General features: G+C 33.7%; 1 protein-coding gene across 1 annotated transcript; it reads left to right on the forward strand.

Annotated features, from left to right (window-relative positions):
• Nucleotides 1-715: 715 nt before the first annotated feature.
• Nucleotides 716-2,483, forward strand: LOC120187131. Its single transcript, XM_039190916.1, has 4 exons — nt 716-967; nt 1,083-1,280; nt 1,526-1,741; nt 1,927-2,483. The coding sequence occupies exons 1-4, from the start codon at nt 716-718 to the stop codon at nt 2,152-2,154; spliced, it is 894 nt and encodes a 297-aa protein (XP_039046847.1). The 3' UTR covers nt 2,155-2,483.
• Nucleotides 2,484-15,890: the final 13,407 nt, after the last annotated feature.

Below are 15,890 nucleotides of genomic sequence, written 5' to 3' on the forward strand. Positions count from 1 at the left end.
TGAAACTGATTCTTCATCTTATATTTATAAGATGTTCAATTATTAGTTTATATTATTATGGTATTGATTTCCAAATTTTTTTAAATGTTTTGTATTGTAATAAAGGGTTTGGCAAACCAAACCTTGATATCAACCTGGTCCATCCCTACTCTATATGGCTAAGCTTTCATGGGTTAGGCTTTCCCCCTAATTAATTTGTCTTCATGTTGCTATTCATTTTATTTGACTGATCTCCCCCCTTATATTTTGTAAATAAAATTGTGATACCATAATCAATCAAAAGGAATTAAACAAACCCTAATTGACAAATAATTAATTATAATAAAAATGTTCAATTTTGTCTTGTGTATTTGTACTCTTTAAGCTTTTGAAAATCCGTTGTTCTAATCTGAAAGCTAAAATATATGATTTAGGAATTAAAGTCTAATTGATAACACATATTAATAGTGTTGTCAATTAGACTTTTATTTTCAAATCAAATAAGCAATCCATTTAAAATCATACATAACATTACGTTTTAGTTTTATTTTAGTTACGTAGCGTTAATTTTTTTATCGGTGATATTGATATAATTGAAATAATTGAAAGTTTAGGTACTAAAATGAAATAAAAACTAAATATTAGGTATGGTTTTAAAGTAATTGAAAGCTTAAGTACTAAAACAGAAAAATTGATATTTTAGGTATTAATTGCGTAGTTTACCTAAAGAATAAAAATGAGAAAAAATGTATGTACAGGTGAAAATGAAAGGAAAGAAAGAGGTGGGTTCCTTGCACCTAACCCATCTCCCATCTCTCAGAATATTATCCTTTTTTCTCATTTTAATTTTGCCTTCTCTGCTCTTACCTCTGTTCGCCGCCTTCTCTCCTCTTTCTATCAGCTCACTCACTTGAAGTCTTTCAAGCTGGCGATCGAGAACCAAGAATCAACTGTTCGTGAAATCAAGCCCAAGAACAGAAGATTCATGGTATCTTCATTCTTCCATTAAAAAAGAGAACTTTTTGAATTTAGCTTTTGTATTTACAACTTCCTATTGGTTTCTTTGCTTTGGGTGTTGATTAAAAATGTGTGTTTTCTTATAGGGTGCTGGTGGACCTGATGAAGACGACAACATGTGGCCGCCATGGTTGAAGCCTTTGTTGAGAGAACATTTCTTTGTTCAATGCAAGCTTCATGCTGATTCTCACAAGAGTGAATGCAATATGTACTGCTTGGATTGTATTAATGGCGCTTTCTGCTCTTTGTGTCTAGCTTATCACAAGGATCATCGTTGTATTCAGGTTCATTATTAACCAATGGTGATTTTCCGATCTATTAACCAATCCCACAAAAAAAACTCCTTAATCTGTATGCTTTTCTCGTGGAAATGGTCTAATCTGATTTTGCATTTCTTGATAGATAAGACTAGAAAAATCTCACAACTTTCTCATTGAAATTTACCCTTTTTTTTCTCGTTCATCACCAAGATTCCACATTTATTTCGATTTTCTAACGCCATTTGCTCTGTTTTTTTTTTTTTTGACAGATTAGGAGATCCTCATACCATGATGTGATAAGGGTATCCGAGATACAAAAATACGTGGATATATCTGGTGTCCAAACGTATGTTATTAACAGCGCAAAGGTCGTCTTCATCAACGAGAGGCCTCAACCCAGGCCCGGAAAAGGCGTCTCCAACACTTGTGAGGTCTGTGATCGTAGCCTCGTCGACTCCTTCCGATTCTGCTCTCTCGGTTGCAAGGTAAAATCCGCTGTTTCTTCTTTCTTTAATTAATTTTCTCGGTAGTAACGCTGTTGTTTGGTAGCTGAGAAAGCTAAGCTGTACGACTTTAAAGGTTCTAGTTTTTCCAAACTAAGACGGTCAAATATGCATAAATTTCGTTTGGTGAAACCTATGTTTAACTTTTTCCTCCTTTCAAATTGCAGATTGTGGGGACATCGGGAAATTTCCAGAAGAAGCGGAGGCACACGGCTGCTCTGGCATCGGACTCCGAGGATTCATGCAGCAGCAGCAGCTACGGAAAGTTGAACAACAAAGTGCAGAGCTTCAGCCCTCCGACGCCGCCTCCGACTCTGGTTAATTACAGAACTGCCAAAAGAAGAAAGGGGATTCCCCATCGAGCTCCGATGGGAGGATTAATCATACAATATTAGCCAATACCCGCCGTAGTGTTCTTCCTTCTTGCTCTCAGAAGTTTAAAGAGCCGCCATTGTCAATGTATCATGTATATAAACACGTGAGAAGAAGCATCAATAAGCCCCCAAATGCTACAACTAGAAAGCTTCCCTTTATGTTCACGATGATTAATTACATGTTTTAGAGTGGGATTATACACATTTAGCAAATAATCAAATTTGTAAATAGGTTTAAGGGAGAAGAAAAGAAAGACGTGTACTGTGTATTGATAAGGTAATGTTTATATTTTGGGGTTATGGAGATAAAATAAGAGAGTGAGATTTTAGTTTGTTTTGTTGCCATATGATTTGATTGTTTTATTTCCGTTTATAGAAGGTGGTTTCTTTTTTGGGTTGGTGGTGCTCTGCTCATCAGTGGCGGTGATCAACTGCCATCGATGGTGTCCGTGTGGGGTTGGATATGATTGGAATTGTGTGCCCAATTTTCCAATGGTTAGGTTATCCGCCTCTTTGTCCAAGTACATATGAAATGGGCCCTACTACTTTTTTGACCCTGGATCTTGCAATCGTGCAAGTACGACATGATGGGCACTGAACCGCATGCCGCATGGATGAGGCTGCATTACTAGAGCAATATTAGCCTTTATTAATTTATTGATATATTTCATTGTATTATGAGATTGCTCCTTTTCTTTGTTTTGTACATTATTTTCTACAGAGACGCCAAAAAGGGTAAATGTGTATTATAAACAAATAATAATTTAAGAACAATAATGCTTAATAAGGAGGGTAGATAGATATAATTTCGTGGATTTCATATTGTATCTACTTTAATTGGAGTGGGGATGAGTAAAAGTTTAGTGGGTAGTGGATATATGTGAATGTAAAATGTCATACTCCGTGTGTAATATGGTGATGGATTTGATACCTTACTTGTCCTGTATTTACCTGCCTCGCACCGCCCACCCTAAATTCATCCTACCGCTAATTACTCACCATATAAATTTTGTATCATTATGAATTTAGATATAATTCTAGATACTATTATATAAATCTTAAGATTTTATAGGATATGAATTGTAATTTAATCAAATGTTAGTGTATAATGATTTTTATAATTGAAGATTGTTGTTTTTCCAATCTCAAATTGGGGGTATAGCCAGGTGCAAGTATATATAGACGGATATAAGATTAGTGGTAAATATCTAATTGGATAGTATGTGAAGATATATTTAAAAGTGCATCCGCTTGGACGGATATAAATTTAAAAACTTTACCTATAGTAGAGTATAAGTATACGATAAATATAAAAATATTAAGTAAAATAAAAATAAAAAGTATCCATACCTATCCGTCCATTTGTCACCCCTAACTCAAGATCAAGTTCTGGTAGTGGGGTTTCCTTAAAAGAATGAAAACAATGTCACGAATTTACCCTTCATGTGAAAACAGCATTACCATATCATAGGATCGAGTTGAACCGGTTTAATTTGGTTCTTTGGAAACGCTTACGTCGGAAGGTCAAATAGTAAGGCGACACGTCAGGGTGACAGCGTTAAGTAATTGAAGCTGAACCGTCCACGAATCGAGACATCATATTCCACGTGTGAATCCACAAGTAGCCAGCCTCGCAAAAGAAAAACATAGGAAAAAGATGTAGTAATAAACAAAACAAAAACATGGGATGTCAATTGATGACCTATGGATAACGTGGAATATGGATAAAGTTGTTCCTAGATACTCGTAATACGTACGTGGTGGTGTGAATTAAAAATGCTATTTTTCTAATGTCCTCTAATAACCCTGATACCATTATTTAATTCCTGCATTGATTTTTAAATTTACAAAAATAATGTAGGGTTTGTAAGTTGTAGTTTAGTGTAGGTGGTGGTGAAATTGGGATTGTCTCAGGAAAGGCGGGTTAATATACGGTTAATATACGGTGTTACCGGATACATTAAAAGATATTTAATAAATTCGGTTTAGCGCTACCGAAAATGTTGACTAATAATAATGTAGTAGTTCTAAGTCATGAAGAAATATTAAAAAATTGTGCAACCGGTAAACTTAACTTGTCGGTTCGTGTTGATCCAAATTAAAAATGTGTCGATCCAAAACGATATAACAGGTAAAACTATGACAAAACCGGTATTGAAATGATAAAATCGGTAAAGCTCTACCGGATACATTTAAAGTGTCGGTACTTTAATATAATGATCGACACTTCGTGAATTTAAAAGAGAAGCAGTTTTAAATCCTATAAAGTGTTGATACTTTTAAAAAATGTATCGATCCAAAACGATATACCATGTAAAAATATGATAAAACCAGTAACAAAATGATAAAACCGGTAAAACTTTACCGGATATATTGAAAGTGTCGATACTTTATATAAGGATCGACACTTTGTGAATTTAAAAGAGAAGCAGTTTTAGCGCCTATAATGTGTCGATACTTTAAAAAAAATATATCGATCCACAACGATATAACAGGTAAAAATATGATAAAACCGGTATCAAAATGATAAAATCGTAAAATGATACCGGATATATTGAAAGTGTCGATACTTTCGTAAGTATGTGTAATAAATTATCGACACTTTCAAAGAAATAGGTAATTATCCTTTCGAAAGTATCGACACCTGACATAAAAGTATCTACACTTTTGTATTTGTATCGATTAAATATAAATAACATATCCGATGAAAATATAAAGGCCATATCTAAATATCCTCTGAAAATCGATAGAACGGACGAGTTTTTGAAATCGAAGCGTAATTGTTGCTGCATTTCAGAAGGCGTTTCTAAAGCGAAGTTTGTTTATTGTTGATGCAGTCGAATCGAAAAGTATGTTGTCGAAACCCTAGTTTTTTATTATTACAGTAATCGCGAATAGGGTTTTTATGTGTTGTTTGGGGTTTTGGAGTAAAGAAGCATATGGGTCCGATTGCAGGTAGAAAGTGATATTGAAGGTAAAATATAAATGTCGATACTTTTATTAAATATTATAGGTAGAAAATGATATTATAGGTTGTATAAATGTGCCGACACATTTTGGTGTGGCCATTCAAATTCTTTTGAAGAATACCGTTTTACCACGAGAGTAGTTATCTATATTTGTATATTGAATAAAGTGTATGTAACAAAATAATTTGATTTGCATAAACTGATATATGAAAGAAAAATGGAGTCAATGGGTTGGAAAATTGTTGGTGGCGCAGATGACTTTGAAATTGAGGCCGAGACTCGAAAGCAACCAAAGGGTGGATATATGTACTTCTAGTAAGTATCAATGTCTTTTTGTTATTATTGTTGAAATGGTAATTGGATTAAAGTATCGATAAACTTTAAATTGATTACAAATTTTAAATGTTGACAGTATGGCCGAATGCAAAAGGATGAAGGAAGATGGCACACAGAGCAGTTCGGTATGTAAAATGAAATTGACATTGAGTAGTATTTAGTGTTAATGTATTGATTAAGAATCGTTTATGTTTAATATTAGGTGACAAAAGATGTGAGGTCCAAATGGAATTCAATGAGTGATGCTGAAAAGGAACCTTACATCACACAGTCAAGGAATGATAGTAAAGAATACAAAGAACGGAGGAAAGCACATGAAAATAAGGTATTCATTAAACTTGTAAATACGTTGATACAAAATATATAAGAACTATAACATTATATATTGTTAAAAAATGTAGGAAGTGTCGACAAGATGCAGCATTAAAAGGGTGAATTCATTAATTAAACACCTTAAGGAGAAGGGTCAGTTAAATGTGCTGGGAGAAATAGGTTTTGGATCGTTGGTAAGAGTAAGGGATCGACCTATTCAGAGGGAATTGTGTTGATCCTTGATGGCGCAATTTGATGTCAGACAATGTATTTCTAAGTATGGTGATTTTTCATTTCCTCTCAGGATCCCATGTGCTGCAGCCGTATTGAGGGTAGAAAATGAAGGCAAAAGTGTTGTAGAAGTCTGTAAGAGTAAGGACTGGAAAGCACTTGCCTCCAAATATGGTTTGAAGCAGAAGGTGACATATGCTGAAATTGAAGAGGAAATAAAAAGTGGATCTTACGTTGGGGATGAGCTGAAGGCCAGAGTTCTATTATACCTTGTCGGTATATTTCTTTGTCCAACGGGTTATACGTCAACGAACAAGGAACATATGAAGCTCATTTGCGATGAAGGCTTGAAGGGTGAATTCAATTGGGCTGAATATATCCATTCGAGATTGATTGAATCAATAATCACCTTTAAAAAGGGCAGCCAGAGATACCTCAAAGGGTGCATAGCAATCTTAGAGGTAAATGAGTTGAATAACTTTTTTTGTGTTTTTATATAAAAATATAAATTTTATTATAAATGCAGGTTGCACTGTTCGATTTTTGGTCGGGCTGTGAGGCAGTGCCGGTTTATGAAAGAACCGGAGTGGCACGCATCCGTGCATGGGGGAAGGAAGAGGTGGTTAGAGTGATGGTGAAGTTGAAGTTGGATAGAGCGAAGAAGCAAGAAAGGGTAATAAATGTAATTAAATAATATTAAGAATATAATCAATTTCTTAATATTGTAATTTAATTTTGAAGGATATTGGCAAGGATGTAGAGGAGGCAGTGGAGGCAGAGGAGAAGAAAGGAGAGATGGTTGTATTGGGGGATGACGGTGAGTGGGACGACGGTGAGGGAAAACATAGTAACTTCAACATTTTGATGTCTGAATTGGCTGATATCAAAAAAATCCAATTTGATATCATGCAAAGACAATCAAGAGTCGAAGAGAAACTTGATAGAGTCGAAGAGAAACTTGAGAGAGTCAAAGATACACTTGAGAGGCATAAGGGGGTAGTGGAAGGAAAAATAGATAGAGTGGTGAAAGAAGTAGAGGTGTTGAGGGGTGAAGTGGTGAAAGAAGTTGGGGTGTTAAGGGGTGATATTAAGATGGTGACGGGTGAAAAATTTGAGGGAGTGGTGAAGGAGGTTGTGGAATTGAGGAGTGAACTTACGGGGGTGAAGGGGGTGGTTGATAAATACTTGGATGAAGGAGATCAATTGAAGGGTGAAATAAAAGATATGAAGAGCTATATAGAAAAAAAAATACGATGAACTGAAAAAATATGAAGAAGAAAAGAGGGAAGAGGAAGAAGAAGAGATGGAAGAAATGAGGAGGAAGGAAGTCGATGTCATTTATACACCGGAGAGTGTTATAGCAGCAGATTTGGATTCGGAATGTCCTGCACCCCAGAAGAAGAAGCAGAAGGTAAGTTGAATAAAAGAAAACTTAATTTTATTTTTATTATGTTGTTGTGACAAAAATTTGTATGCAAAATTGTAGGTTGAAAAAGCGGATATTCCAAGTGGAATTGATGACATTGAAGCTGCAATTTGTGATTATTTATGGAATAGTGAGTTAGAATCGGAGTAAGTGAAATATATTGCTTTGTGAGTTATATTTAAATATTTCATGACAACATATTAATCCTAATGATTCATACAGATATTCTGTAATCTCAATGGGAAATCAATTCGCTAGTGTATACGATGTTGCAACGTTGAAGCCTACAGAATGGGTTGGCGGTGTGGTAAGTAGAAAGTAAAAAATGTTAAAACTTATTGAATATGTTCTGATTGTGTAATTAATTTTGTTAGGTTATTGATTTGCTCGCCTGGACAGTATGCTACGATTCTCAGAAGTCACTCCGGAGGATTGGCTACCTTCCATACCACTTAGCGGTGAGTTAAGGAGATAAGTAGTGTTATAGACTGTAAATTAATAATGTTTGTTGCGTAATTACAGCAGCAAGCGTTGGATGCCAACAACAAAGAAAGTGTTGAGAGTATTGCTACCTTCTGTGGTCCCATACTGAATAACTATGTGAAATTCACCGACTGTGAGAAGGTAAGACACCATACCAATTACAAATGATGTTTTCGGATATAAAATGTTGAATTTTGTCAAATTGGGTGTGAAATTTGTTGCAGATCATGATCACAATAAACTACCATAATTCACATTGGTATCTGTTGGTGTTTGATATGGTAGATCGTGTTGCAACAATATATGATAGTATGTTTACAACTGAAGCAGCTAAACAGAGAGTGAAGGATGCTAAGAGATTGGTATGTATGTATGTATGTATGTATGAAAGGACATTATGTAAATTATAATGCATAATTTTTTTGGATCATAACTTCTTCTATTTTAATGCAGATTAAAATATTAGATTTTTATAATAAGAAACGCATTTGGGTTGAATCCTGTGGATCTCTAGGAAAGTATCCCTTGAAAAATTTCAAATTTGTGGAGCATAAGAAGAATAAGTAATTGAATGGGTATGAGATGTTATCACAAATAGAAAGCTTAATTTATGCAGTATTCATCATAATTGACATGTGTGGTTTTCAAATTTTGTAACAGACATGATTGCGGCATGTATGTGATGATGTGGATGGAATTGATCGGTTCTACAGGGGCAACTGGTGATTTTGTAAGTGGAAAGAAAAATTCGTTTGTGGTAAAATTGTTAAAAGTCGTAGATTGAATGCTGTAGTTTACAATACTTAACGTTCTGACAATTTGAATATAGGTTGTTGGAGAGTGGGATCGATCGCGAATATTAAACGATCTCGTAAGCCATAATCAAAATCAACAAAGACAGGAGATAACAAAAGCTGCCATGATACATAAGAATAACAAAAGGATGCAATGATGTAAATGTAGGGTTAATTTTGTATAAGATTTATAATTTTGTAAACGATTTATAATTTTGTATGTGAATATAATTATGAATGAGATGAGAAAAGTTAGCAGTATGTTGTTGTACATGTTTCTTATACACATTAAGGGTCATGTTGATACTTTAAAGTAAAAGGCAAATTTACAATATGGCAAACAGGGTGCAACCATAAAGTGTCAATCCATATATAAAAAGTGTCGATCCCATAAACATCGAAACCCAAAAGTATAATGTAATAGGTAATTTTTCAATCTAATCGGTACAAGTATACCAGTTTTATGAGAGAATAGGTCTAAATAATGTATCGACACTTTTGTAGTTTGTGTCGATATTTTTGGTCCAGAATGAATGGCAAACAGGGTGCAACCATAAAGTATCGATCCATATATAAAAAGTGTCGATCCCATAAACATCGAAACCCAAAAGTATAATGTAATATGTAATTTTTCAATCTAACCAGTACAAGTATACCGGTTTTATGAGAGAATAGGTCTAAATAATGTATCGACACTTTTGTAGTTTGTGTCGATATTTTTGGTCCAGAATGAATGGCAAACAGGGTGCAACCATAAAGTGTCGATCCATATATAAAAAGTGTCGATCCCATAAACATCGAAACCCAAAAGTATAATGTAATATGTAATTTTTCAATCTAACCGGTACAAGTATACCGGTTTTATGAGAGAATAGGTCTAAATAATGTATCGACACTTTTGTAGTTTGTGTCGATATTTTTGGTCCAGAATGAATGGCAAACAGGGTGCAACCATAAAGTGTCGATCCATATATAAAAAGTGTCGATCCCATAAACATCGAAACCCAAAAGTATAATGTAATATGTAATTTTTCAATCTAACCGGTACAAGTATACCGGTTTTATGAGAGAATATGTCTAAATAATGTATCGACACTTTTGTAGTTTGTGTCGATATTTTTGGTCCAGAATGAATGGTAAACAGGGTGCAATCATAAAGTGTCGATCCATATATAAAAAGTGTCGATCCCATAAACATCGAAACCCAAAAGTATAATGTAATATGTAATTTTTCAATCAAACCGATACAAGTATACCGGTTTTATGAGAGAATAGGTCTAAATAATGTGTCGACACTTTTGTAGTTTGTGTCGATATTTTTGGTCCAGAATGAATGGCAAACAAGGTACAATCATAAAGTGTCGATCCATATATAAAAAGTGTCGATCCTATAAACATCGAAACCCAAAAGTATAATATAATATGTAATTTTTCAATCTAACCAGTACAAGTATACCGGTTTTATGAGAGAATAGGTCTAAATAATGTGTCGACACTTTTGTAGTTTGTGTCGATATTTTTGGTACAGAATGAATGGCAAACAGGGTGCAACAATAAAGTGTCGATCCATATATAAAAAGTGTCGATCCCATAAACATCGAAACCCATAAGTATAATGTAATAGGTAAATTTTCAATCTAACCGGTACAAGTATACCGGTTTTATGAGAGAATAGGTCTAAATAATGTGTCGACACTTTTTTTAATTTGTGTCGATATTTTTGGTCCAGAATAAATGGCAAACAAGGTGCAACAATAAAGTGTCGATCCATATATAAAAAGTGTCGATCCCATAAACATCGAAACCCATAAGTATAATGTAATAGGTAATTGAATTACTGTAGTCAAAATCGTTAATATACATTTGAATGTTAACATTCAAACTTGATTACAATCTCAAGCATAACGTCGACCGCGTACTTGAGAAACTACCTTTATTTTCTAAGCATTTTCTATTCGTGTGAGTAAGATGAATGTCATTATAGTTTGCTGACTTTTCGTTGTCTATGATTCCTAAATATTTATGTTCGACTGTTTGTGAACATGATCAAGAAAAATGCAAAACATACGATACTGTTACCTACTGTAAAGATCTCAATGATGTTTGGAACGCGTGTCCAGATTTTAACGAGCTAAATACACTTTTGGTCGATGATTCAGCGGAAAAAATGATTTATAATCCGGTAAGTTGCATTTATGCAATATGTTTTTCCAGTTGAACAGGTGTTCAGACATTTATTATTTTAACAACTTATGTGTTTATATAGAAATACAATTACATATGTCCACATACCTTTGACGCTGCTTCCCATTCGAACGACAATGCTCTAGGTATGACACAAATTTATTCATGCTTATGCGAATTTAGTTTATTGTTAGTAAAATTGCACCTCATTAGTTTGATAATTGAAATTATTTATGTATGTCCTCAGAAAAAGGCGGAAACATACGAGAGTATTTGGAAAATTTGTTGAAGGCCTCTAATGTTCCGGACTTCGTTAGAAATAACCCTTTTTCATCGGATTAATTTCGTTTGTCGGTACATTATTTGAACATTCTTGTGTATGTATATTTTGGTGTGATTATATTGTGTGTATATTTTTATTAATTATTCCATATTTGCTTCTATGTATACATATACATTTGAGGATTATTGAAATATCAATACTAGTTATTAATGTATTTTACATCTGCTTGCAAATGTATCGAAACACATTACTATATCATTGTTTTCCATGATATCCACAACAAAGTTTTCACACTTTTTAATATTGTGTCGGTACTTTATGTCCAGAATGGAAGAAAAATGTGTCGATACATTTTCAAAAAGTGTCGATTGAAAAAACATCGGAACCCAGAATTATAATGTAATAGATAATTTTGTAATATAACCGGTATAAATATATCGGTTTTATGAGCGAATAGGTCTACAACCTATATCGACACTTTTTAATATTGTGTCGGTACTTTATGTCCAGATTGGAAGAAAAATGTGTCGATACCTTGTCAAAAAGTATCGACATTTACACATCGAAACCCAGAATTATAATGTAATAGATAATTTTGTAATATAACCGGTATAAATATACCAGTTTTATGAGCGAATAGGTCTACAACCTATATCGACACTTTTTAATATTGTGTCGGTACTTTATGTCCAGATTGGAAGAAAAATGTGTCGATACCTTGTCAAAAAGTGTCGACGTTTACACATTGGAACCCAGAATTATAATGTAATAGATAATTTTGTAATATAACCGGTATAAATATACCGGTTTTATGAGTGAATAGGTCTACAACCTATATCGACACTTTTTAATATTGTGTCGGTACTTTATGTCCAGATTGGAAGAAAAATGTGTCGATACCTTGTCAAAAAGTTTCGACATTTACACATCGGAACCCAGAATTATAATGTAATAGATAATTTTGTAATATAACCGGTATAAATATACCAGTTTTATGAGCGAATAGGTCTACAACCTATATCGACACTTTTTAATATTGTGTCGGTACTTTATGTCCAGATTGGAAGAAAAATATGTCGATACCTTGTCAAAAAGTGTCGACATTTACACATCGGAACCTAGAATTATAATGTAATAGATAATTTTGTAATATAACCGGTATAAATATACCGGTTTTATGATCGAATAGGTCTACAACCTATATCGAAACTTTTTAATATTGTGTCGGTTATTTTAAGTAACGCGGTTTTTCTTCCTTCATTCAAAATATTTATATGTACATACAATAGGAGTCATGTTGATACTTACGATATATGGAGATCGTTGTCATTCCATTCCGTCTTCGAAAAAATCAGTTGATGTAGGTTGTGTGCTTGTACTCAAACTGAGCTTGACTTGAGGACATGTTAGTTTGTTATGTACCTCACCATTGCAGTACCCACATCGCCTAATTTTCTTCTCGACCTTGTTCTTCGGCACTTCTTTTCGCTTGCGTTGTTTTCGTTGAGGGTCACGAACATTGTTTACTACAATGCTCTGGTTGACTGAATCATTCAAACCAAACGAGTTTTCTAATTCTTCTATTAGTTTTTTCATCTCATCTCTTGCGGTTTTGAAAGACTCGTTTGTCTTTGATGCAATTTAGCATAACCTACTTGACGTTGAACGTAGAGCAGCGAACCTTGCCATTTGCATCACTTCTGGAGACACATTCAAATCAACATAACTGGGTGCAGAAGCCTTCGCATCATTAGTCCACCTACTTTGAATCAAAGTCCCGGGAAAATATGTGTAGTCCAAGTGCTTCAAAATGTGAAGTTGATGGCGACACGGAAGTCCAACGGTCTCGAATTTATTGTAGGAGCAAATTAGAGTTTTCGTACGAGAATCAAAACTAATTTCAAATTTCCTATTTCTTTTTGCGTACTTTGACAAAATATAATGTTGACATTCATCTGATAAGGACTTAATCTCTGCCTCAATCCGGTACAATGTCTCCCGTATAAGTTCATCTTGGAACACACGAAAAGATTCGCGGGTAAAAATCGCAGCGGCATGGCTTTCAAGGTCGACCAGTTTTGTGATCTGGAAGGGCTTCGTATGGGAACTTAAGTAATCCGCTTTCAACTCGTTCATACACATTCTACTAATTCCATCTTCAATTGCACGAACAACATCTAAATATGTCTTCTTGTGTTTCAGTGCAATAGCTAGTGAAGCATTCATAGACTCGCACCTTTATGTTGAGCGAATATTGGCAAAGAAATGATCGGTTAGATATGCTTGTGCCCATAAGTGTCGTGTATTTCCCTTCTCAATCACCCATGGATGCTTTTGGACGTTGAATTCTGAAACAACCGAACGCCATTGAATATCAAATTCCTTGGTTGTCCACCAGGAAGCCATGCATTTTGAGAATGCTGCTGTAAACTTTGGGTCACCAATGTTAGCTTGTGCATTGCGAGAAAGATGCCAAGAACATAATCTGTGCTTAGCATAAGGGATAACAGATTTGATAGCCCTCAACATTGCCCTATCCCCATCGGTGACAACTGAAATAGGTGATTTATTCATCATGGCTTCTAAAAAATTCTGTAGCACCCACTCGAAAGATTGAGACGTCTCGTCAGCGATTATGGCAGTGGCAAACACAATTGTGTTATGGTGATGATTGACACCAACAATAGGCATAATTGGTCGACCATACAAATTATCTTTGTACGTTGTGTCGAACGCAATTACATCACCGAAGCATGTGTAATCCGATCTCGATGTAGAATCCGACCAAATAAGATTATACAATGCCCCCGATTCGTCTACCGAGTATGTCATAAAAAACCTGGGATCATCATGTTTCTTATAATCAAAGTAGGCAATAAGCGCATTCACATCCCCATCGACGATTTCCTTTGCTTTACCTCTTTGAAGTGCATTGTAGAGGTCTTTATGTGTAAATCCAACATTATGATAGCCCCTTGCCTGCTGTGTTAAATATTTCATTACTTGTGACGTGCCAACACCGACCTCTTTCAATGTTGTTGCCTCATCGATATCAGCCTTACTTACAGCTCTATTAGAACGCATAAATGGTGTCATAGCAGGTGTGCACAATGCATGATTATGTTTCTGATCAGACTTACTTATAACCCACTGATCGTTTGTATTTGTTGCTGTAACTACGACTCTAGCCTTACATCCTGTTCTTGTGACTGGCGTATGAGCACATTGACGATCAACAGTATTGACTTTTGATACTCGAAACCCTTCTTTGGAACAACAAAATTCTTGTGTCTTCACATTCCCTTCCACGTCAAGCCGTGTTGTTCCCTTACGTGCACTAAACCCATGTTCCCGTGCGAATCCCTTATAAAAGTACCAAGCTTGATCACGTGAACAGAAGAGCTGACCAACAAATCTGTCAGATTCATCAACATTATGTACTTCATGGCATTCCTCGGTTGGCTTAACATTGTCTATATCAATATTATCTATGGCAAAATTTTGTTGTGCAAGTTCAGTGGTCCAGGAGTTGATGGAGATGTAAGCAAAGGTTCATTTTGAACATGTTTCAGTCGTGCTGCTTTCAATAGGATGTGGTATTGGTAGTGGTAGTTAAAGGGTGGGTACAACATTAAATTCGCAGTACATATTTAGGTATGTACAATAACTACAAGTATATATTATCATTAAATTTAGGTATGTACAATAACTATATATTTAGGTATGTACATCTTTTGAGTGAGTTTTAAGATATTAATTTAGTAATTATAGGCTAATGATTTATTTTTTACGTTACGGTATATATTATTATTAAATTAAAAACAATAAAAATATATAATACATATTTATTATTATCTTTGGTTAATATTGTTAAATTTAAATACTAAATAATATTTTATAAAATATCAAAATAATCAAATAATTTTTTGTGTAAATGAAATTATTAAATTAATATTGTAGGTGGAAAACATGAAACACTATTAAAAAAAATTGAAACATAAATTACATAACTTTAAAAAAAGTATCGATCATTTTTATAAAAAGTATGGACACTTTCAATATAATAGGTAAAAATATGATGTAATAGGTAGCGCTTATATAATGTAATAGGTAGCGTTTATATAATGTAATAGGTAGTGCTTATATTGTAAATTATCTATCCCTTTTATAAAAGTGTCCATACTTTTTTCACTGTAGAAAATATTAATTTAAGGTTATCTTTTGAGTGAGTTTTAAGATATTAATTTAGTAATTATAGGCGTCTAATAATTTATTTTTTACGTTACGATATATATTATTATTAAATTAAAAACAATAAACATATATATTACATATTTATTATTATCTTTGGTTAATATTGTTAAATTTAAATTCTAAATATTATTTTATAAAATATCAAAACAATCAAATAATTTTTTGTGTAAATGAAATTATTAAATTAATATTGTAGGTGGAAAACATGAAACACTATTAAAAAAAATTGAAACATAAATTACATAACTTTATAAAAAGTATCGATCCTTTTTTATAAAAAGTATGAACACTTTCAATATAATAGGTAAAAATATGATGTAATAGGTAGCGCTTATATAATGTAATAGGTAGCGTTTATATAATGTAATAGGTAGTGCTTATATTGTAAAGTATCTATCCTTTTTATAAAAGTGTCCATACTTTTTTCACTGTGAAAAATATTAATTTAAGGTTATCTTTTGAGTGAGTTTTAAGATATTAATTTA

This window comes from Hibiscus syriacus, unplaced genomic scaffold (genome assembly GCF_006381635.1).
Source record: "Hibiscus syriacus cultivar Baekdansim isolate YM2019G1 unplaced genomic scaffold, ASM638163v2 tig00113722_pilon, whole genome shotgun sequence".
NCBI classification, from domain to species: Eukaryota; Viridiplantae; Streptophyta; class Magnoliopsida; order Malvales; family Malvaceae; genus Hibiscus; species Hibiscus syriacus.

Coding starts and splice junctions, on each gene's coding strand:
- LOC120187131 (XM_039190916.1), top strand. CDS start 716: ATGAGAAAAAATGTATGTACAGGTGAAAATGAAAGGAAAGAAAGAGGT. Junction 968..1,082: donor CCAAGAACAGAAGATTCATG/GTATCTTCATTC, acceptor GTTTTCTTATAG/GGTGCTGGTGGACCTGATGA. Junction 1,742..1,926: donor TCTGCTCTCTCGGTTGCAAG/GTAAAATCCGCT, acceptor TTCAAATTGCAG/ATTGTGGGGACATCGGGAAA.